The sequence below is a fragment of the Melozone crissalis genome, unplaced genomic scaffold (genome assembly GCF_028551555.1).
Source record: "Melozone crissalis strain CALT ecotype California unplaced genomic scaffold, PUWL_Pcris_2 ptg000107l_1, whole genome shotgun sequence".
NCBI lineage: Eukaryota > Metazoa > Chordata > Aves > Passeriformes > Passerellidae > Melozone > Melozone crissalis.
In genome coordinates, this window is record NW_026535884.1 from 2,072,371 (window position 1) to 2,095,464 (window position 23,094).

At 48.5% G+C, this 23,094-nt stretch overlaps 1 protein-coding gene across 1 annotated transcript in view; it reads left to right on the forward strand.

The window, feature by feature from the left end:
• Positions 1–23,094, forward strand: part of KAZN (kazrin, periplakin interacting protein) — a 226,027-nt gene that overhangs the window by 194,277 nt on the left and 8,656 nt on the right. The window contains exon 4 of the mRNA XM_054291991.1: positions 18,554–18,745. Within this exon, the coding sequence (XP_054147966.1) occupies positions 18,554–18,745 (192 nt within the window). The remainder of the gene's footprint in view (positions 1–18,553; positions 18,746–23,094) is intronic.

The following is a 23,094-nucleotide window of genomic DNA, read 5'->3' on the forward strand; positions in this document are numbered from 1 at the left end:
TGTGTGGAGGGGGTAGTGGGTTTCTAGTGTGTGAATTATCAGTTCTTTTTTTAATTTTTCAAGTTATAAACTTAATCCTGAAGTCATTTGTGTGCCCCTTCTCCCATCCTAGTCCCACACACTGCTGCTTGCACTAAGTAGAAAGAATTGCATTTGCCTCTGGCTTTTTTTATCTCCTCCAAATCCCCCCATTGCTTTGGGTATTTTTTGTTATTATTGGCCTCATTTATTCAGCACAACAATGTTTTTTCTGGGAAAATGCCCAGTGCTGGGCACAGCTTGGGAGAGGTCCTGTGAGGGCAGGGTAGAAAGGTGGATGACTGCAGAACCTTTATGTGAATAAGTAGCAGGAAATAACATCTTTTTTGTCTTCCTCGAGTACCACACTGAAAACCCATACTTGAATTATTACTCTTGATCATATTTAGCTTTGAGTTAATACAATTGCTTCCTGGCTACCTGTCTCTTAGGATCATGTATGGCTTATTTTTGTTTTCTACCTCTGGCTATTTGAAAATCATGGTTTGGGTTATGGAGTACATGTGGAAGGGATAAAGGTTCCTGCTGTCAGCTTTGCTTCTGAGCCTTGTGCAGCACATGGGGGGAAATTCAAGAGTCATTTCTATACTCATGGGAATTTATTTATGAGAATTTATTTATGAGAATTTCATGAGTCTGAGTTAAAAAACAAAGTTTGGGAAGAGAAGAAAGAAAAGAAGAATCCAGATGCAATCATTACCTAGCAGAGGGTTGGGATTCAGGCTGGGAGCTGGGATGGCTCCCCATGGTTTTGGGAAGCCACAGCTGCTCCCTGAAATATTCTGGCAGTGTTTGCAGAGCCATCAGCCCATCTTCCCTGGTGGGGTTTGCTGCCTCCATCACCCCAATCCCACCCTGGTGCTCCCTGTGCTGCAGGAAATTCTGCTGTGGGGTCCCCTCTGTGCCCCATTCCTGCTCCATCAGGGCAGCACTGCTACTGCTCCCTAAAAAACCTCCTGGGTTAGCTAAAAATTGGGGTTTAATTCACATTTCCTCTGGGTTTACTGTATCTTTCCTCAAATACCTGGTGTACTCAAAAGGTAAAAGATGCTCAGTATCAGGTATGGATTTCTCTGTTCCTGCCTCACTTTGTGCCCTTCCCTTTCTCTTTACTCCTCTCCCTTCTCTTCCTCTTTACTCCTGTCCCACCTCCCCTCCCTGCTGTCCCATGTTTAACCTTGGATTATTTTGGGAATATCATCTTCATATCAGTGTCACTGTGCCCTGCCTGCTGTCCCTTGCAGGAGTGGCAGGACCTTTCCAGAGTGCCCAGAGCAGGCCCTGGATCCCTGGAATTGTCCAAGGCCAGGTTGGATGGGATTTGGAGCACCCTGGAATAGTAGAAGGTGTCCCTGCCCATGGTAGGGATTGAAATAAAATGAACTTTAAGGTCCCTTCCAGCCCCAACCACTCTGTGATTTCATGGAAATGGGAATATTTGTTTGATCACAGTCAGGTGTGTTGTGATATTCAGTGTGGTAGTAACATTTTAGTGGAAAAAAAAGTGGTTTTAAAAATGAGCTTTTAGGGCTCTCCCAGCCCAAACCATTCTGGGATTGTGAAAAACAAGGCATGGAAAGGCTGGTACCCCCTGTGACCTTAACCCAGCACTGGGTGTTACCTGGGGAGCTTGGGAATGCATTTAGTGCAGCTTAAAATTCAAATTGCTCATCCAACCCCCAATCTCCATCCGCAGTGCAGCAGCTGGGGTCACTGGGATGGCGTTTTCCTGGAGCTGGGTGTTCTCAGCTGCTCCCTGCTCGCTCACCTGGTGCTCTGCTGCTGCAGGAACTGCTCTGCTCCGCTGCTCTGGGCTCTCCAGACAGAGCAGAGCGGTTTGCCCCAGGAAGCAGAACTGGTTTGCTTCATCTGGATGGAAATAAAACACAATAAATAATTATTTTTTTCTCTGCTTAGCTGGGTTTGAGTGCATCCTCACCCCTCCTCTGGGATGGTTTTTCCACCTTAACGAGAGTTGATCCACAAAGTGTTGAGCTCATTCCACAGGGACCCAGCCCCACATGTCCCCACCCTGATGTTGCCAGAACTTGGGTTTGTGCTGCTGGCTTTGACAACAGCTTCTGTGCCTTCTGCTGCCCTCTTTGGTTTTATTTTATTTTATTTTATTTTATTTTATTTTATTTTATTTTATTTTATATTTTTAAAACAAAATATTTTTTATTTTTTCTATTCTCCCAGCCCCAGATTTTATTTTTTTTTTTTTATTTTATATTTTAAAAATATTTTAAATTTTATTCTATTCTCCCAGCCCCAGGTTTTATTTTACTTTATTTTATTATTTTATTTTATATTTTTAAAACAAAATTTTTTTTATTTATTCTATTCTCCCAGCCCCAGGTTTTATTTTATTTTATTTTATTTTATTTTATTTTATTTTATTTTATTTATTATTACTCTATATTTTTAAAATAAAATATATTTTTTGAAATTTTTTCTATTCTCCCACCCCCAGGTTTTATTTATTTTACATTTTATTTTATTTTATATTTTTAAATAAAATAATTTTTTAAAATTTATTCTATTTTCCCAGCCCCAGGTTTGCCCGGTGCAGTGCCCTGATAACTCCATAAGAGCAGCTCCCTGCTGCCTCCAGCACTGCAGCACAAGCCCAGATGAATAAAAGGCTGTCACTTTTATTAACTTTGCTGCCTGGTGCGGTGTTTAATTCCAGGCAGGCACCCAGTGCAGCCCTCTCAGCTTTAAATGGCTTTTCCTGCCTTTGGGAATGTGTGTAAAATAGATGGGGCAGCATTACACCCCCCATTGCCACCAATACTGTGGGTATTCAGAAAAACAAGATATTTTTGGTACTGCTTGGCATTTTTCTCCTCATTTGCAGACTGAAAAACCTCATTTCCATTACTGATTTGGGGTCAGTTTGGGGTTTTTTTGCCCAGAGAGGTCTTGGAGCACCTGGGATAGTGGAAGGTGTCCCTGCCATGGCAGGGGGTGGAACAGGATGAGCTTTAAGGTCCCTCCAACCCAAACCACTCTGTGATTTTATAGGATTTTATAGGCATGGGTATATTTATTTCATCACAGTCAGGTGTGCTGTAAAATTTAGTGAAGTAGAAACACTTTGGTGTTACTTTTTTTGGTGTAACTTTGGGGAAAAAAAGTGGTTTAAAACCTTCAGGTGTGTCCTGAACCTCCTGGCAGGGCAGAACAAACTTTGCAGTGAAAATCTTTAATAAGCACAGATTAGAAGTTCATTAAGTGATGCATAATAGGTAAGTAAAATATTATCTCTCTTGATGCTTAGAAAAACCAAGTTTATTTCATTTATTTTTTTTTAAATTAACAGTAAGAGGGGGAAAATAAGATTTTTGAAACAGGACTCTGCGTCTTGAGGGTGCAGGGCAGTGGGGTGGGAGCAGGATGCTCTGGGACATCTGGACCTTCCAACCCAAACCACTCGGTGATTTTATAGGATTTTATAGGATTTTTTTTATTTGTTTCATCACAGTCAGGTGTGCTGTGAAATTCAGTGTGGTAGCAACACTTTGGTGGGAGAAAAAAGTGGTTTAAAACCTCCAGGTGTGTCCTGAACCTCCTGGCAGGGTAGAACAAACTTTGCAGTGGAAATCTTTAATAAGCACAGATTAGAAGTTCATTAAGTGGTGCATAATAGGTAAGTTAAATATTATCTGTCTTGATGCTTAGAAAAATCTTCAAGTATATTTCATTTCTTTTTTTAAATATTAACAAGAAGAGGGGAAAATAAGGTTTTTGAAGCAGGGCTCTGGGTGAAGGGCAGTGGGGTGGGAGCAGGATGCTCTGGGGTATCTGGAGAGCCCAGGGTGGGCTCAGCCTGTGGATTTAAATCTGTTAAATCAACATCAGCCCCTAAACACAGAACTGGGGGAGTTTTGCTGCTCTCAGCCCCTCACCTGCCACGAATGGATGGGCAGGGAGGAAGCTGCTCGTGCCTGTGCTGCACTGCAGTTATTTTTATCTGTTATATATTGTTCCCAGTGGAATTACTCTGGCCCTAACCTGTAGATAAGGGCTGTTACTAAATGAATGTGAGCTCTGCCTTGAAGGTTAAATTGCTGCCTTGCAGGTTGGTGAGGAAGGTGGGGAGATATTTACCCTCCTCCTCTGAAAAAAAAAACAAAACACGAGCACCAGCTCTGAACTGGCAATTTTGTTGAGTACTACTTGAAAAAGGCAAGAATTGCACTGAAATGCTGTGTTTAGTCCTCTGAATTGCTGGGGATTCCTGATTAAGATGCCAGCTCTCAGGTGGGATCCCACAGCACTGGAAGAGGTGCAAATTTCACCATAAATTTGGGAAAGCTCCTCACAGACATCCCCAGGATGTCACAGCTGGGGGATGCTGCATTTTTGGATCCTCCTCAAAAATCAAGTAGCAGCTTCAGAAAGTTATTTTGGCCAAAATTACCCAGTTCTTAGTGGTACCATCATGGTGGTGTGGACTGGATTAAGCCCAGCCCTGGTGTTGGCATCTTCTGGGTGTGAAATAAATGATTTTTGGCAGCAATACAGCCAAGGAAAACGCTGCTGGTTCTGCCCCTCCCCAGGGTTTGATGTGGAGGGATTAGGGTGGAAAAATCAGTAGGAAAACGTACAAAAAATGGCAGAAATGGTGACTGCCCTGCCCAGAGGTTAATTTTTCAGCTAGCAACCAACAAAGCTATAGATTTAGTCCTGGCTTAGCCAACAAGGAGCAGGTTGGTGATTGGGAGGTCACCATGGGATACACTGGGTGGGCAGTATTGGGATTTACATCACTGGAGGCTTCCCCTCACATCCGGGAGCCATTTCTCTGTTGTTGTTTATGGCTCAGCTCTCAGGGTTGGTCACTCAGGTGAGCCCAGCAGGTCCAGGTGAGGCTCCCTGGCTCCCCATTGCCAGGGGATGCAGGAATGTTGGGCTCCATGCAGGAATGTTTGTGGGGCTGCAGCTGCAGCCCTGGAGCTCTGCTTTATCTGCAGGCCCCCCTGGTTAACAAACAAGGCTGCTGCAGGTTTTTAGAAGCTGTTAGCATGAACCATTAACTCTTCCTTTTAATTATTCAGGTTGCCTCTTTTAAATTTCTTTTTTAAGTGGAGCTAATAGGCTTTGCAGAGGAGGCTTCCAACCACAGCAGTTCCTCCCCAGAGGAGCCCTGTTTGTGCATCACCAGCTAATCTCTTTTCTTCATTATCCCTTATCTTTCTCTAGCTGATTAATTGCTTTCAATTGATTTATAAATATTCTGTTGATACATGCAGTGACAGGAGGGGAATGGGGTATGTCCAGGCTCAGGGGTCATTGATCCATGCAGCCCCTTGGGTTTTCCTACCCTGCCTCACAAATCCCAGCCAGGCTTTATTCCCACTTTTTTTTTTTGTCTTTGCAATTCCTGCAAGCAACCAAAAATTGGGCTGTGGCATCACTTGGAGTCTGTGCACGTGCACAAGCCTTGTGCCAAGTGAGAGTCAGGTTTTGGGTGGAAAGAAGTGGGGTTTGGGTGAGTTTTGGTTGTGTTGATGAATGCAGCAGGTTGTGTGGGTGTCAGGAAAACCTGGTTTCTATGCTGAATTCCCTAAAATACTTTTTTTTTACTATTATTATTATTATGCTTCAACAAGAAAATATTTCCCAAAGTTTGAGACCCACCACGCAGCTCTGGGTTTTTTTGTTGCCTGATTTATAATTATTTTGCTATTATTATTATTAGGCTTCAACAAGAAAATGTTTCCCGAAGTTTGAGACCCACCACACAACTCTGGGATTTGTTGTTGCCTGATTTATGATTATTTTTCTATTATTATTATTATTATTATTATTATTATTATTAGGCTTCAACAGGAAAATGTTTCCAAAGTTTGAGGCCCCCCACGCAGCTCTGAGGTTTGTTGTTGCCTGATTTATTATTATTTTTCTATTATTATTATTATTATTACTACTACTCTACTATTATTATTGTTGTTATTATTATTATTATTATTATTATTATTATTATTATTTTCCTTCTCTTTCCCTGTACTGGCACTGGCACAGCCCCAACGTGTGGCAGTGTTAATTACACGTTGCTAATGAGCAATTGCAGCTCCTTTAGCAGCCCAGGCTGACGCTTTATCGGGGATTTGCAGGAGTCATGTAATTTTTGTATCATCATATATGGTAATATATTCACTGCAGCATGACATGGGATGAGGCTCAATGAATAATGTAAAACCCAGAATAACACTGAATCTATATGAGATGTGCTTTTCCCCCCAGCATTGTTTGAAAAAGGAAAATATTGATTCTGGTGGGGTTCAGCGGTTCAGGGCTCTCGGGGAACTCAGGTTTTGCTGATCCATGCCCACCCTGTCCCTGCAGGGCCACAAACCTGCAGCTGGCTGTGCCACCCTCCCTCGTTAGTGCTGGTGGAGCTGGGGAGGGCAGGGAGGGTCACTGACATCTGCAGCTGGATCCAGATGTTGCAGAAGCACAGCAGGTTCTGCTGGGTTCAGGTGAAACCTCCCTCTCCATCAAACATCAATTTTTTTCCCCCAGTTACCGTCTCTGAATGCAAATTAGGATGGATAATTTCTATTTGTTTTCCTTTTTAACCAATTTCCCCCCTATTCTGATCTGTGTCATTTATATTTGAGGGCCATTATCTTAGACTCATTGCAGCATTTTAGCATTTGAATGAAAATATTGTGAAGAGCCCAGAAGTTAGGCATAAAATGTCTGTGATGATAAATATAATCCTCGTGATAAAATTAAAAAACACAATAGAAGTAACTGTGATGTGCTCAGGAAGTTGTACCAAATGAGATTAGAACCAACATGATAATGTTTGCCCTCTCCCTGTTGCTTTTTTGCCTCTTTAAAACAGCTTTTGCAGTGCTGCTTTAAAGAAGGGAAAAATGCTGTGTATGGCCAGGATAGGGAGCTAACAAAAAATTCAGATTTTAGTCTCTATTGAGGCTCTCATTAATAACTGCAAAAACTCTTGGTGATGCACGTGTGATTTTCAGGAGCTTAAAATACTCCAACAGCACTGGAGGAGGAGGAGGAGGTGCTAAATGGTGCCAAGTTCCTCAATGAAAATTACTCTCAGTGACTCTGGTTTTGGAGCCAGATCGATGTTAATTAATCCTTGCCTCACACATTACGTTCTCCAACCTCAGCACCGTTGGATTTTAGCTCAGGAGGAGCAGATGGAGGTTCCCAAAGTGCCTCTGAAACTCCCAGCCGAGCGCTCTCCTCCATGACAATGCCAATTTGTCATGAGTGAAGTGTTTGACAAAAATCTGTCATTTTTGAGAGAAGTTTTGCCTTGAAAGAAAAATCAGGGGGAAAAAAGAAATCAGCTCTGTTTTGAAACATGTCCTTAATCTGTTATCTTTATTTTGCAGAGAGGGGGGATGGAGAGGGGAGTTTCCATGGCCGTGGGAGGGAAGTTTTAGGAAGTTTTCCTGCAAGCAGGGGGCATTGTATGAGGTCTCCAGATTTTTCTGTTCTGGTGGTTTTTGTGGACAGCTCTGTCCTCCAGGTCAGATGGGGCTCTGAAGGTGCAGGGATGGATCTCTGGCCTTCTGCAGGGATTCTCCAGCAGGGCTGAGCTCACTCAGCAGTGGCTGCAGGTGCCTCCAGGGCAGTGGCACACAGCCCCAGCCAGATGCTCAGGCTGCATTTGATCAGCCACCAGCTCCTGTTCCGTGCTGCAGGGAGGGAGAGCTGTTCCTTTTGGAGCAGCAGTGCTGGAGCTGAGTTGCTTTTTCACACAATCATAAAATTATCAAGATTGCAAAAGCCCTCTAAGATCATCCAGTCCAATCAAGGCCACCACTAAGCCATGTCCCCAGGTGCCACATCCACATGTCTGTTAAATCCCTCCAGGACTGGGGACTCCACCACTGCCCTGGGCAGCCTGTGCCAGGGCTGGACAACTTTTTAACCCCGACTTGACTCTCTGTAGCCAGTCTCTGCCCTTGGGGTGGTGGTTGGGATTTTTGGCAGAGCCGGGACAACTTTTGGTGGTGACCACCTGTAGCTTGCTTGCTTCAGAACCATAACCCTGGTGAGACCTCCAAGCGCAGGAAGCTGGAGATGGGACACACGATGCAGGTTTGTCCACTGGTGGGGGTTGTCAAGTTTGGATCAGCCTGCAGAGACCTTCAGGGCCAGGCTTGGGTGGGAAGGGTCTCTCCTGCCCCTGAGGAAGGCTCTTGGCTAGGCAGGGCTGAAGGAGGCTGGCTGATTTGGGTCTGGCCCTTAATGCCAATCCCAGCACCAGCAGCAGCCAGAATTCACAGGGAGTGACTCCAGGGACACAAACACCTCCCTGGCCTCAGCTTCCACCTGGGCAAGGACCACCACTGGCCACACAGCAATGGTTGATCCAGAGCAAGGAGAGGACACCAAGATCAGCCCCACAGACAAAGGGTGACTGCTGCCTGTCACAGGGACACACTCAGAGCCTGGTGGCACCACACAAACCCAGCGAGCCATGAGCTGGTGGTTCAGCAGCGCCATTTTTCCATTCTTCCAAAGGGATCATTAACCACAAGGGAACGGGCAGGTGAATCCTTGCAGGTCCACAGCTGGGTCAAAGAGCAGCAGTGTCTCAGCCCGCCCGGGTGCTGTGGCTGTGAGTAACTCTGCCGGGCCACCATTACTCAGCAGAGGCAGCTCCAGCCCAGCTCCCGCTGCTCCCCGGGCTCCTCTGCCAGGGAGCGGCTCCCGGGGCTCTTCGGGCTTGTGCAATGCCCGTGACGTGCAGAACCTCCTCCCTCTGCTTCGGGGCGCTGAACTCAGCACCTTCCCGAGCTCGCACGGCTGCCTTGGCTCTGGGATTACGATCCCAGCAGGGTTAAAGCCGCAGGTGCCGCGGGGATCCCGGCTCGCGTGGGGCGGCTCCGGCCGTGGCAGCGCTCCCGCAGCACCGCCAGCGGAGCGGGCACGGGCGGGCTCCGACTTGATCCCGGCCAGGGGAGCTGTGCAAACAGGCTGCCATGGGAGGGAGGTGACGCAGAGCTTCCCTGGCCTTCCCGGAGCTGAGGTAGGTGATGGCAGGGGCAGGGACACCGCAGAGCCGTGCCCGGCCATGTGGCAGTGCCAGCCTGTTCGTGCACTGGGTTTGTCATGAGAACCAGTGCTTGTTGCTCAACAAAACTGATCCCCTACCCCTTCTCCTTCCCTTCTCCTTCTCCTTCTCCTTCTCCTTCTCCTTCTCCTTCTCCTTTTCTCCTTCTCCTTGCCTTTCCCGAGCTGCTGGCAAGGAAGCACCAGGACAGGGAAGGGGCAATGCCCAGCAGCGTACAGGGAGGGCAGGAGGGTGACAACGTGGTTTATTGGGAGGACACGAGGATGTCACGGGATGGGTGACAACCTGGTTTATTGATTTTTGTGTACAGGCTGCCCATGGGTGCATTCCTTCCCAGCCAGGACAGCTCACTCCTCCCGCAGTTGTACTGTCACCCACTTCCCCAAAACGTCAAAGCCTATGGACACGGGGTGTGCCTCAGTTTCCCCATGCCTGAGATAGTGCTGCTGTAGGGTGGGGGAGCTGTGGCTGGCAGAGGCTCGGTGCTGTTGAAAAGTGGAATGTGGTGGGGTTTTTGTGTTTTAGGAGCTTTGTGCAAGCGCTGCCTTCCTGGGCAGAGCAAGAGGTGTGTGTTTGCAGTGTGCTGGGGCTGCCCCCAGAGCATCCCCCGGCCATGCAGGGCTCATCTAGTGAGGTTAACAGTGTAAAGACAAGCAAAAGTTCATAAACCCAAAGGGCTTTTGCCCAGTTCTTCGCTGCTTTAAAATTTATAAAACAGGTCTGCTGTGGGGGGGCTTGGAAACAGGCAGCCCAGGCAGCAGGGTGAGGGCAGGTAACAGTGCACCGTGTGCCATAGGGAACAAAAATATTTGTATTAGGAAAAATTTCCTCACTGAAGTAGTGGTCAGGCACTGGAACAGGGTCCTCAGGGGAAGTGGTGGAGTTGTCATCCCTAGAAGTGTTCAAAAAACAAGCAGATGAGGCACTGCCACATGGTTTAGTGGCCATGGTGCTATTTGGTTAAGAGTTGGACTTGATCTTGGAAGTCTTTTCCAGCCTTGACGAATCTATGGAAAAGCTATACCAGCGTGCTGGCTTTCAGAGAGTTCAGTTGTTCTGACGTATTTTTATGTGTCTTTTATCACTGAAAGGCAGGTAACGCGTTTTGCTTTGTCTCTGCTCACGCCATCCCGCATAAAATAAGTCACAACTGCATTGCGAGAGAAAACGCTGCACGTGTTTGCCTTGTGGGGACGAGCTGGCCCGAGCCCCGGGGCCGCTGCCTCGCCACCCTCCCGCCTCAGTTTCCCCGGTGCTGCCGGCTCCGAGTGTCGCGAACAGCGCTGGCGACAGAGCCCCGGGGACCCGGCTGTGGCCGCTCGGTGGGTGGCAGCGGCGGGAGCGATGGATGATTCCAGCCGGGAATCATTTCCGCCGCCGGCCGGCCGCGGGTTCCTGCTCGGCCCCGGGGCTCCGGGAGTCTTGTGGGGCCCCCGTCCCGCCGCGGCCGGGGCAGTGCGGGGCAGAGCCACTCCTCCGAGCCGTGTGACATCAAGCGAGCGGCGAGGGGTCAAATTCCCGGCGCAGGTAGCGCTGGCCGCACTTCCGCGCGGCACCGGCGAGGAGCCGCCCACCGGGGACCCCGCCGCGGCCCCGGGCCCGCCGTGCCCCGCCATGAAGTCGGAGCGTGAGGAGGAGGAGAGCGCGGCGGGGCCGCGCCGCTGCCAGCCGGGCTCCGCTCCGCGCCCGGCCCATTGTCCGGCGGGCCGGGCACGGCGAGGGGCGGCCGCGGGCGGTGCTGCGGGCAGCGCGCTGTGCTGCCCTCACGCAGGTAAGGGGGTCCGCGGGGGCTCCCCGGGAGCGCTCGGAGCTTCCCCTCGCTGGCTTTGTGCTTGCAGCTCGCTTCCTCCTGGAAACGAAACAGCGCCGGGGCCGCGGGGAGGGTGGCGGAGGTGGTGGTGGCTGTGGCGGTGGTGGCCGTGCTGTCCCCACAGAGGGCCGGCCAGGGGCTCCCCGGAGGGCCGGGAATGCGGCCCCCGGTTCCCCCGCAGTCCTGCCTGGCTCCCGGAGGGGTTGGAGGGTACCGGGGCTGCCCCGGGGGTCGCAGCCCACAGCCCGTGGCTTTCTGCCGTGGGTGCTGCCGGCAGCCTCCACACCCCCGGCCTGGCCCCCACACCGCTCTGCGCACCCTCCCGCCGGCCTGCACGGGGGTTTAAACGGGGTTTTATTTACTTATATTCCCTGTGAGACACCCATAAGCGTGTGGGCAGGGCAGGGCAGAGACTGGGACACTGCGTGGTGGAAATAATCCTTATTTTGGGGTGAGGAATGCCAGGACATGGGGGTAACTTGGCAAGCACATCCTGCCCCAGCTGGGTGATGGGGCGTGGGTCAGTGTGTGTGGCTGGGGTCCTGTCCCAGAGCTGGGACCATGTGGGCACAGGCTGGTGTCTAACTCAGGAAATGGTCTAAGTGGTGTTTGCAAGGATTTGCTCTCACTGGGCGAAAGCTTTACCCTGAAATTCTTACGGATTTTCTGCGGCCAGGTATGACTGCTCACACATAGCATTGCAGCAGCAGCAGCACGGGGTGGAAATAAAAGCTTATTTAAAAGAGATAGGTGTGCAAAGCCAGAATTCATTTTATTAATCCGAGAGGCTCTGCTAAGTGCCCTGGTACCCACCTGGGAGAGAGCACTGGGTGTGACAGCTCCTCTGAGGGCATGGAGTGCCATGGTGCTACTGAGCGATGTGCCTGGGGTGCACAGCGGGGCTGGGCTGAAGTGGTGATTTACAAAATCAGGCCCTTGTGCTTATCCCCTTGAGGAGATGATGCTGTGGGGTGGAGAGGGGGCTTGGTTTGAGCCACTGTGAGTCCCTCGTGGTGCCCAGGTGCCAAAGGGAGATGTTGGGTGTATTGCCAAGTCCCAGACAGTGGCAGTAGCTGGGTTCTCTTAAAAATGGTTTGGGTTGGAGGGACCTTAAAGCCCATCTCATCCCACCCCCTTCCACTATCCCAGGTTTCTCCAAGCCCTGTCCAGTCTGGCATCACACACTTCTGGGGATGGAACAGCCACAGCTTCTCTGGGCAACCTGAGCCAGGGCCTCCCCACCCTCATAGGGAAGAATTTCTTCCTAATATCCCATCTAACTGTGCCCATTTCCCTTGTCCTGTCACTTCAAGACCCTTGTCAGAAATCCCTCTCCAGCTTTCTGCACCTTTGCAAGAAGGAGGTCCCAAGCTGAGAGGCTACTTAAAAATCAGAGGGGATGAGATGGTCCTTAAAATGCAAACTCAGCTCATCCCTGAGTCTTCAATCTTTATTTTTTTCTAGTACGGTTCTCTATGACCCTTGCATTTCTCATCCTAGGACAGAGGTCTGTGTACATGCATATTTATCCTGCTGATGTTCTGGATAAAAACACACCCTTGACTTGTGCCCAGCAAAGCAAAAACCATCTCACTGTCAAACTCACCAAAGCAGCACAAAATGCAGCTTTCACCTGAGATACTGATTCACCCACACGAGCCTCGCCGTTTGTTCTGCATCCATTTTTAATATGTCCCCTCCAAAGGCAGAAATGCGTGTACAGCAATCGTGTCAGCTGAGTTACATGGAAAAAAAAGGCTTTTAAATGGATGTTCTTTAAAGTGATGCCTGTTCCAAGGCCAGTAAAAGGCTTTGCTGCTGCATGGAGGGTTGGTGTGCTGCCCAGAGGAGTCCAGGATGGGATTTGCAGGAGCAGGAGTGGAAACTTCAGCCCCAAATGCTGTCTGGAGATGTTCACCACAATTTAAAAAAGAAAAAATCTCATTGATGTTGTCTATTAACACCCATCAGTGGTTGAGGCATAAAGGATGCAGAATCCAGCAGTGTCATGGAAGTTTAATGTAATATAAAATATAATTAACAGCCAATTATTTCAGTGGGAATGGTAGTTTTCATCAGTTGGTCTGGGAAATGTTTAAATTGCATTCATTTCATCTCTGCCCACTTGCAGCAGGTGTAGAAGAGGTTGGAATGAGTGATGGGGTTTGTTCATGCAAGGCAATATCTCCTCCTCTGGGTAGTCAGGAATTACAGAAAGCACCCAATTCCCCTTCCCCCCAAAAGAAAAAGGTTACAAAGAGGAGGGAAAATTTAAAAGGGACAAAAATATTGGGGGGGAAGTGTTGGGGAAGCTTTTCACATTGAGGTTGTTGCGTTTAGGAGGCAATTCCTAATGGCAGATTTAACTTTGCACTCTGATATGGTGACACTTGTGAGGGTGAATTGCAAAAAAAAAGCCTTTAAAAATCTTCTTTTCTCCTGATTGCTTTTGCATCATGCTGGGGGCTGTGAGGAGTCCCTGGTGAGGGGCACTGAGCCTGGTCCCTGCCAGGGAGGGCTGATGCTCAGTGCAAACTCCTGCAGCCTCAGGTAGGGGCACAGCTCCATCCAGCTGATAGGAATCCCATGGAAACCCTCCCTCAGCCCTCTGGATGTGGAAGAAGCAGAGGCTGAAATGAGGTTCCTGAATAATTGACCCCATTTTCCCAGCTATTGGAACTTTTCTGTAATGATCTCCAAGAGCTGCCTGCACGTTTTGGGTCATTTATTTAGGTACTTAAACCTGGCAGAGCAGTGAGGGTTTTCTCCCCCCTGTTTTAAAATTAAGCTGAAATTTCCCTTTTCAAGCTGAGTCTTTTAATGCAAATTATGCCAATAACAGGGGATTTCTCCATAGGACTCATGAGCAGGAGGTGCTGGAGGGTTGGGATGGAAGCTTGGAGAAGAGTGATGGGGAGCAGATGCTCCATGCTGGGGGGGAAGGTGCTTTGAGGGGGAAAATTGGTGTGATTTTGGTGGGCAGAATACCAGAGGAAGCATTGGAGAGATGGAAATCCTGTACAAAAGTGTCATTACAGACGTGTGCCCAGAGAATTTGTGGCTGCCCCATGCCTGGAAGTGTCCAAGACCAGGCTGGACAGGGCTTGGAGCATCCTGGGATACTGGAAGGTGTCCCTGCCCATGAAACAAGATGAGCTTTAAGCTCCCTTCCAACCCAAACCAGTTTGTGACTTCATGACATTTGCAGGTGCCCTGAGAGGGAGTTGGAAAGAGGGATTTTCCTATCAAACCCTGGCTGCAGGGATTGTGCTTTCCAATTTTACATATATATATATATATATATATATATATATATACACACATATATATTTATTTATTTATTTATTTATTTATTTAAACTGGATTTGGCTTTGCCATATATAATTATAATGTATATGTAGCAAATCTAGCTATATATTGCAAAGCATAATCATTTTTTCTCCATATATATATGTGTCTATCTCAAATTATATATCTAAAAGGCAAGAATTTTGAATGTATTTACTGGTTCATTTTTTTCCCTTGGTGAAGTGGCGTGTAAAGAAAGGTCAAAATAAGTTTTCAGGGGGAAAAATATTTATTTATTTATTTATTTAAACTGGATTTGGCTTTGCCATATATATATAATAATGTATATGTAGCAAATCTAGCTATATATTGCAAAGCATAATCATTTTTTCTCCATATATATATATGTGTGTCTATCTCAAATTATATGTCTAAAAAGCAAGAACTTTGAATGTATTTGGATGCCTCCATCCTCATCTACTGGTTCATTTTTTTTTCCCAGGAATAGCCCTTGATGAAGTGGCATGTAAGGAAGGGTGAAAAGAAGTTATCAGGGGAAAAAATATATAAATATAGATATTTAAACCAGATTTGGCTTGGCTATATAAATATATATATATATATATATATATAAAATAATGTATATGTAGCAAATATAACTATATATTGCAAAGCATAATCCTTTTTATATATATATATATATGTTTATCTCAAATTATATGTCTAAACCAGCAAGAATTTGGGATGTATGGCTGATCAATAATTCAGGTTCTCCATAGGCTTTGGCTTGCAGCCAGCATGAGGAGCATGGTGCTGCATGTTTCTCTCCAGATTACATCTGTAGCTTCTCATAGATCTCAGATTTTAATCCTTCAGCGGTTTCTGCCTGGATCAGGAGCCGAGTACTAAGTGAGGATGAAATTCCCTTGTTGCCTGTTCAGGAGGAGAGATGCTTTTCCCTTTTTTCAGAGTTTCTAACTGTGAGCAGAAGGGATCAGTGCGTTTTTGGAGAGCTGCACTGGGCAGTGATTACAGCACCTTGGGCCATGCCCAGGCACCCCTCTGGAATTCTGTCTGTCCTTGGTCTTGTTTCCCCTCTCCCTTTCCCAGATCTCTTCCTGCTGTGCAGGGATTTTCTTGGTTCCCACCAAAATGCTGCAATTTGCAGGAATCCATTGGGATCACTCAACCCTGTGCAAGCTGCCCTGCCTCCATCTCATCTGCTGGTTCATTTTTTCCCAGAAATAGCCCTTGATGAAGTGGCATGTAAGGAAAGGTGAAAGTAAGTTATCAAGAGGACTAAAATAAGGAATTTGTTGCAGCCAGGGGTATTTTGTGGGGCTGCAGGGGGCTTTCTGTGGCTGGGGAAGGTGTTTGCTGGGCTTTGCACACAAAATACTCCACCATGTGTGAGCCCTCACATCCTCTCAGGGTTCCCAGAGGCTGGAGGGATCACACTGTGTTCCTCCCATCCCTGGGGAGGATCCTGTTGGCCTTGGCCTCCTCCAGTTCTTGCTTTTTGCACGGATTTCAAGAAATCACTTCGGGCTGCACCAAACCCCCCACAGCCCAGAGCTCGACTGTTCCTCATTAGTGACTTTATTGCTAAATAATTTACAGAATGGGGCCTTGCCAGTTTTCATTGGGGAAGCATTTCAAGTATGTGCAGCAGATTTTCTGCCTTCCTGGTGCAGCTGCCGGGGGGAGCTGCCTCTCCCTGTCCTGTCCTGTCCTGCTGCTCTCCCTGTCCTGTCCTGCTGCCCTCCCTGTCCTGTCCTGCTGCCCTCCCTGTCCTGTCCTGTCCTGCTCCTCTCCCCTGTCCTGTCCTGCTGCCCTCCCTGTCCCGTCCTGCTGCTCTCCCTGTCCTGTCCTGCTGCTCTCCCTGTCCTGTCCTGTCCTGCTTCTCTCCCCTGTCCCGTCCTGCTGCTCTCCCTGTCCTGCTGCCCTCCCTGTCCCGTCCTGCTGCCCTCCCTGTCCTGTCCTGCTGCCCTCCCTGTCCTGTCCTGCTGCTCTCCCTGTCCTGTCCTGTCCTGCTGTTCTCTCTGTCCTGTCCTGCTGCCCTCCCTGTCCTGCTGCTCTCCCTGTCCTGCCACCAGTGTCACCTCCCCAGCTGGACGGGAAACAGCCCTGAGGAAGAACAAGGAGAAAAATCCCTGTGTTCCATGTCTCCTTGGTGTCCTCCAGGCTCACTGCTACTCAGGGGCACTGGGGAAAGGACACAGCCGTGGTGGTTTGGAGAGGGAGTGTTTGGGTTTAATTTTTGTTTTGTTTTTCTGGTAATTGTGACGTGGGTGCTGATGGGGGCATTTTTTTCTCCCCGTGTCCATGATGCCAACTTAAGAGGATGTGTATTGGAATAATTACCAATACAGATGTGGATGTCTCTCCCCTGGAAGTGTTCAAGTCCAGGTTGGACTTAGAGCAACTCAATCTACTGGAAAGTGTCCCTGCCTATGGCAGGGGATGGGACTGGAGGGTCTCCAAGGTGCCTTCCAGTCCAAACCATTCTGGGATTCTATGAAATCAATAAGCATATTTGGGATGTGAAAAAGCTTTTCTACACCTGTTTTTAAAGGGGAGGGAGAGCAAAGTCAGACTCAGAGGAAGGATTGCAGTGGCACCTGCACAGCCTGAAAGTGTTTTGCAGGATGAGGGTGATGGGTGCAATGTGGGAATAGCAGAAAAGCACTTTATTGCACTAAACAGTGAGTGCAGCTGTAGGAAATGAGGTGCTGGAGCTTTCCTCCAGTGCTTCATATGGAGGAGATCCCAGCTGGGTTCTGCCAGGATACTCCTGCAGTGTAGCAGCTTGGAGGAGTGAGCAGTGACTGGGTGTAAATCTGCAAAATTCAGGATTTGGGGCTGTGGATGGAAGCATCAGCTTCCCTTTCCCAGTCTCACAGTGGTTTTGTTAAATATTCCCTGAGCATGTGGGCGGCTGGAGGCAGAGCTGAGATGTGTGGGAGCTCAGGAGACTCTGTTGGACCCCAGCCCTGTCAGTGGGTGCTTTGGATAGGAAAGTCCTTCTTGGTTTCTTCTTACTATTACATAGTAACAACTATTTTTATTTTTTTAATGCTAAAACCATCACCCAGTGGAGGCTCCCTGTCTTCTCCTAGTGCCTTCCCAGCACATCCATCCCATCCTCCTTCTCCAGTCCCATGTGGTGCAGGTTTGCCAGCAGGGAGGGGCTGCCCTGTCACTGCCATATTTTCTGGAAAAATCCCCTTGCCCAGGATTCTCCTGGGAAGCTGAGAAGCCTCAGAGAAAAAGGAAAACAATATTATCTCATTTGCTTCTCCTGTGTTTTGCTGCTTTGGAGTGTGGTTTGGACATTGTTTACCAACAGGTGATTGTTCATTGGTTTCATTTGAATTGTTGTAACTTATTGGCCAATAATGACCCAGCTGTGTTGAGGCTCTGGAGGGAGTCACGAGTTTTTTCATTATTATCTTTTAGCCTTCTGTCTGTATCCTTTCTGAATTCTTTACAGAATCACAGAATCAGAGAATAATGAGGTTGGAAGCGACCTCTAAAATCATGAAGTCCAACCTATGCCCTAACACCTCACCTAGACTACAGCACCAAGTGCCATGTCCAGGCTTTATTTAAACACATCCAGAGATGGTGATTCTACCACCTCCCTGGGATGAGCATTCCAGTACTTTATTATTCTTTGGGTGAAAAATTTTTTCCTGATGTCCAACCTGTACCTTCCCTGACATCACTTGAGACTTTGTCCTTTGGTTCTGTCAGAGACCAACCCCACCTGTCTGCAGCCTCCCTTCAGGAAGGTGTAGAGAGCAATAAGGTCACCTCTGAGCCTCCTTTTCTCCAGGCTAAACACCCCCAGCTCCCTCAGTGGTTCCTCACAGGGTTTGTGTTCCCAGCCCCTCTCCAGCCTCGTTGACTCCATCTCAACATGCTTTCCAAACTGAGGGGCCATAGCTGGACACAGCACTCCAGGTGTGCCCTCACCAGTGCCCAGCACAGGGGCAGAATGAGCTCCCTGCTCCTGCTGGCCACACCATTCCTGACACAGGCCAGGAGCCATTGGCCTTCTTGGCCACCAAGGCACATTGCTGGCTCGTATTCAACTGGCTGTCGACCAGCCCCCAAGTATAGTTTAGTTTAGTTTGGTTTAGTATTCTTTAATATGATATAGATCATAAAATAATAAATTAGCCTTCTAAGAACATGGAGTCAGATTCATCACTTCCTCCCTTCGATGGGGGCTCAGAAAATCCCAGCAGCATTTCCCCAGGGTCTGGGTTTGCAGCAGGAGCTGGGGCTGTGCCGGAGCTGGCTCTCACTTCCTGCCATTGTGTCCCTTCTTCCTCCAGCGCTGCTGCGGGAGGAGGTGGCCCAGCTGCAGGAGGAGGTGCACCTGCTCCGGCAAATGAAGGAAATGCTGAGCAAGGACCTGGAGGAGACCCACGGCAGCAAATCCCCAGAGGTGCTCTCGGCCACCGAGCTGAAGGTGCAGCTGGCACAGAAGGAGCAGGAGCTGGCACGTGCCAAGGAGGCTCTGCAGGGTGAGTGTGGGGGTTCCAGTTGTGGGTTTCTCTGGGTCTGCATTGAAGGCACTGAGACAGTAGTTTGTGTTCACACTCAGGTGTTTATTATTTCTTATCAGTGAAACAGTCTCACTGCTGTGAGCTCTGCAGCTTTTCATTAGGAGGCACAAAATGGCCAACAATCTCTTGGTACAAGGGCTTTTAAATCTAAACTTTCCAATTAAGAACTGACATCTAGATTATTTCCCCTTTTAACCCAATAACTGATCCCAAAGAGCTGCAATGCAGACTTTTCTGCCCAATTACAAAATGCCACCCAAACCCATGGAGAAGAAGAAGGAAGAAGAAACCCAGGATGACACCCTGAGCCCTCCAGCTTGATTCCATCCACAACATACTAAAAATCCCAAACCCTCAATTTCTCACCAAGTGACACACCTACACTACTCTCCATAATCTATTTCACACTTTTGTGGGTTCCAGTCTATCTTGAAGTCTGGGAAACTTTCTCCATGAATGAGGGTCAGAGTCAGTGCTGCCCTGGGGGTCAGGGCACCCCAGAGCAGACACAGAAATATTCCCAGTGCCCTGGGTTTCCACAGGTATGGGCTGTATCTCCCTCAGCTGCACCTCTCCCCAGCACCCTCAAGTTTCAAAATGTTGATTAATGAGGGAAGGAAAAGTCAACATTTTCACTTGGACTCTGCAGAGTGCATTCCTCAGCTGCTCCTGCTGGGGGTTTGGTGTCCCTGGGACCCCCCTGCTTTCCTGCCCCAGCAAGGGCTGGTGTGGAGCTGGCAAGGACTGGGGTGCAGCAGTGGGCTGGAAAGTGGGATGTGAGGGCTGATTGCAGCACTGCAAAGGAATTCCTCCACAGCTGTAGGATAGAGCCAAGGCAGCAGCTGAAATGCAGCTGGTGATGGGATTTGGGCTGGATTTGAGCCCCTGAGACTTGCAGGAGGGAAGCTGTGAGTTTCCTGGTGACTGCAGCTTTCCTTGTCCCACATGGGGTTCCCTCCAGGTGACATTCAGGCTCTCCTCCTTCCTTCATGCCTGCCTTGGGGAGGTTTTGTGTCAGCTGGGACTGTGCTCCCCCTTCCTTACCAGCACTGCAAGCCCTGGGACTGGGGTGTGTGGAGCAAAATACAACATTGCAGCTTTTCTGCTCTAAAACCAAGCTGCCAATAAATCCAGGCAGGATGGTTTGTTAGCTGGAGCCAGGGGATGATCCTGAGCAGGGAAGGCTCTCACTCATCAAACCCTGGCCCTAAATATCATCTGCAATCCCCAGCATGCCGAGTGTAACTTGCACTTGTCAGCTCATATTTGAGGATTATGAGGAGAAGCTGTCAAAAGTTTTCAGGCTCAGAGGCTGAGCAGCACGTGGGGAGCTGTGGGGCCTCTGCATCTCCCCCTGCCCAGGATGCTGAGATGCTCCAAGGCACAGGGAATTGGGCTGAGTCAGTATTTGGGGAAAGGACTTCAGGAAATTTTGTTATCACTCTCTAATGTACAAAAATATCCCTATAAATCAGCAACAGAGAAAATACCTCCAAAATCCTGCCTCCCACCACACCACCAGTGCAGCCTCAGGCAGCAGGAAATGCTCTGGGTTTATAGAATTGTAATTGGAGGAGAAAAATCTTAATTAGGGAATATTTGCTCCATGTGGATGGGGCAGGGGGGGAAGTGCTGATAAATGCAAAATGCAGAAAAGCAGAACTATTATAATACTAGTTACAAAAAAAAAAGAGTAAGAAGTCATCTCAGAAGCTTCTGTATGTGCTTCTGTGGAGGATAGTCCAGAGAAAAAGTGAATTTGGCTTGAAAATTGTGAGTATTTAAGGAATATAATGTTGGGGTTTAATTGCACTTTTGTTTGCCAATATTCAAGCCTCTGAGCTTGGTTTTCCAGGACTTCTCTGCAGGTGTGGTGGCTAGGAAGAGAGAATCTCAGCTGACACTTGAATGGGCACACTGCAAGAAGCTTTTCTCAATTGATGCTCCTTCCCTGTCCTGCAATATTGAGAAGCTTTTGTGGTTTTGGGAAAGTTGTCCAGGCTGGATCTGGGCTGGAGGCTCTGGGCAGCAGAGCAGGCTTGGCAGCAGTGGCTGAGATGGATAACTTGAAAACGAGCTCAGCAGCTGGAGGGGGAAAAAAATCCTTTTTCCTTTCTGTGAAAAATTGTGCAGAGAGAAACAAAGCTAAAAGTGGAGGGAAAACGGCGCCTGGTGGCTGGGTCTGCCAGGGGAGATGGAGCTGCTGGTGGACACAGTGGGGAAACCATGGCTCTGAGTGTGGGATAAGGCTGTGCCAGGAGCACAGGGAGCCTTGGCCACACTGTCCTGTCGTTCAGGGATCTGTGTCAGTTGTGTCCTGCATCCCCAGCCCCACATCCTCCTCACCAAAGGCTGCCCCACACCAGCAGCAGAGGCTGCAGCAGCCCACGATCCATGGTGGGTCCTGTGGAATGTCATTAGCAGATAAATTATATGGAAATCTGTCATCATGGCTGGCTCTGAGCCTGGAAGTGCAGTGCAGCTGGTTCAGATGGATCTTGGCTTGCTGGGCTGTGCTGCAGAGGGAAGCACAGAGGGTTTGCTGCTCAGGTTTGCTTTTGGGGGCTCCAGCAGTTTTTAAGAGCCTTTACTTTGCACAACCACACAGGGTTTGGTTTGTGATGGGCTCCATGGGGGTGGGTTCATTGTCCCCCTTTGGAGATGCATTTCCAGCCCTTCTCAACAGCATTTGGCACAGGATAAAGCTGATAAGCCTGTGCTGCATCTTCTCTGTGATGTGTAACAAGTCCTTGCTGTGCAGTGTAGGGACAGGGATCTGGCCCAGCACAGGATGCTCTGCAGGAGCAACTCCACCAGTTCCTTTATTTCTGTCAGCTTGTGCTTTGTGTGTCTTTATTCCACTTTTTTCCTGGGCTAATTCCATCTCTTGCACTTTTTTTATTCCATTAACATCCAATTAAAATCCCATCGTGCTACATCCTACCTCCCTCTCCACTTCTGCCACGGCTGGGACTCTGAATTGTGCTTCCAGCATTTGTGCAGTTATTATTTCCCCCATCCTGGCTGGAAAGGTGTGGATGTGGTCTGGTTTTCTGGTGTGGAAATCCTTGATGGGAGAAGTTGCAGACAGCTTTATCACTGCTGCTCCTGCTGTGGGCAGGGACTGTGCCCAAGTGCCTGGGGGACTTGAGGAGCCTCTTGGCTGGGTAACATCCATGAGCATGTGGGCTAATGGCACAAACCCCATTTCTGGGAAGCTTTATCCAATCTGCTGGAGCTCGCCTGCGGGATTATCACACCGAGAGCAAACCTGGTTTCTGTTTCCTTTTTGATGCCAGCCTGGAAACCTCAGGCTGGCTTTCCCTGCTTCTTGGAAAGGCATGAACCAACTTTGTGTGTGCTCCATGAATGAGTTGTAGCCTGGTTTTCTCCTTCTCTCACCTTCAACTCAAAGCTGTGATTCTTCAGAAATAGTATTTGGGCCGGGGAAAGTCTCATACAGAGATCCACAGCACCCTCAACTTGCTGCAGTGAGGGGGTGAGTAATAAAGAAATGGGTGTCCCAGTGGATGGATGACCCAGAAGATGAGGTGGCATCAGATGGATATCCCAGAAGGATGTATGGCCTGGCAGATGGGTGTCCCAGAAGATGGGTGTCCCACTGGATGGATGTCCTGGCAGATGGATGTCCCAGCTGTGGACCCAGCCAAGGAAGCCATCTCCACTCTAAGGACCTGGATCTCTACAGAAAACCTGTTGTTCTCCTTTGAAGACCTACCTGAAGTTTTCAGAAGTCATTGATCAGCTCGTTGACTGCTGGGTGAGGTTTGGAAAGCCCTTGGCTGTTACCAGCTAAACTCCCTGATGAAGAATTGCCTCATCTCACTTTTTCCTGAAATTTGACATTGGGCCCTAATTTCCTGCCTGCTCCAAACCTCCACACCCCCAGGAGAGAGTGCTGGCTCTGCCTGACACCATGGAATGTTGATATTTTCAATGTCAAGATCTTCCTGCTGGTGACAGCTGCCCCAGGGACCTCACAGGGCTCTTTAATTGCAAAGCAAGGAGCAGCACTGCCATCCTGATTTTATGGGTTAGTCATGGTGACAATATTGGATTTCATGGCTGCAAGGAAGAAACAGGAGAAATTAAGTAAATGTTAATGGGACAGGATGGGTTTGCACATTCCTGTTGCACGGGGGGTCTCTGGGGCTCAGCCATGCTCCCCAAGGAGGCCCTGCCCTGCATCAGAAAATGTGTGTGTGATTCAGTAAGTGAGAAAGTCAGCCCTGATTCTGTTCCTGGCATGAAAATTCACATTGTGTGGGGTGAGAGAAGGACTTGGA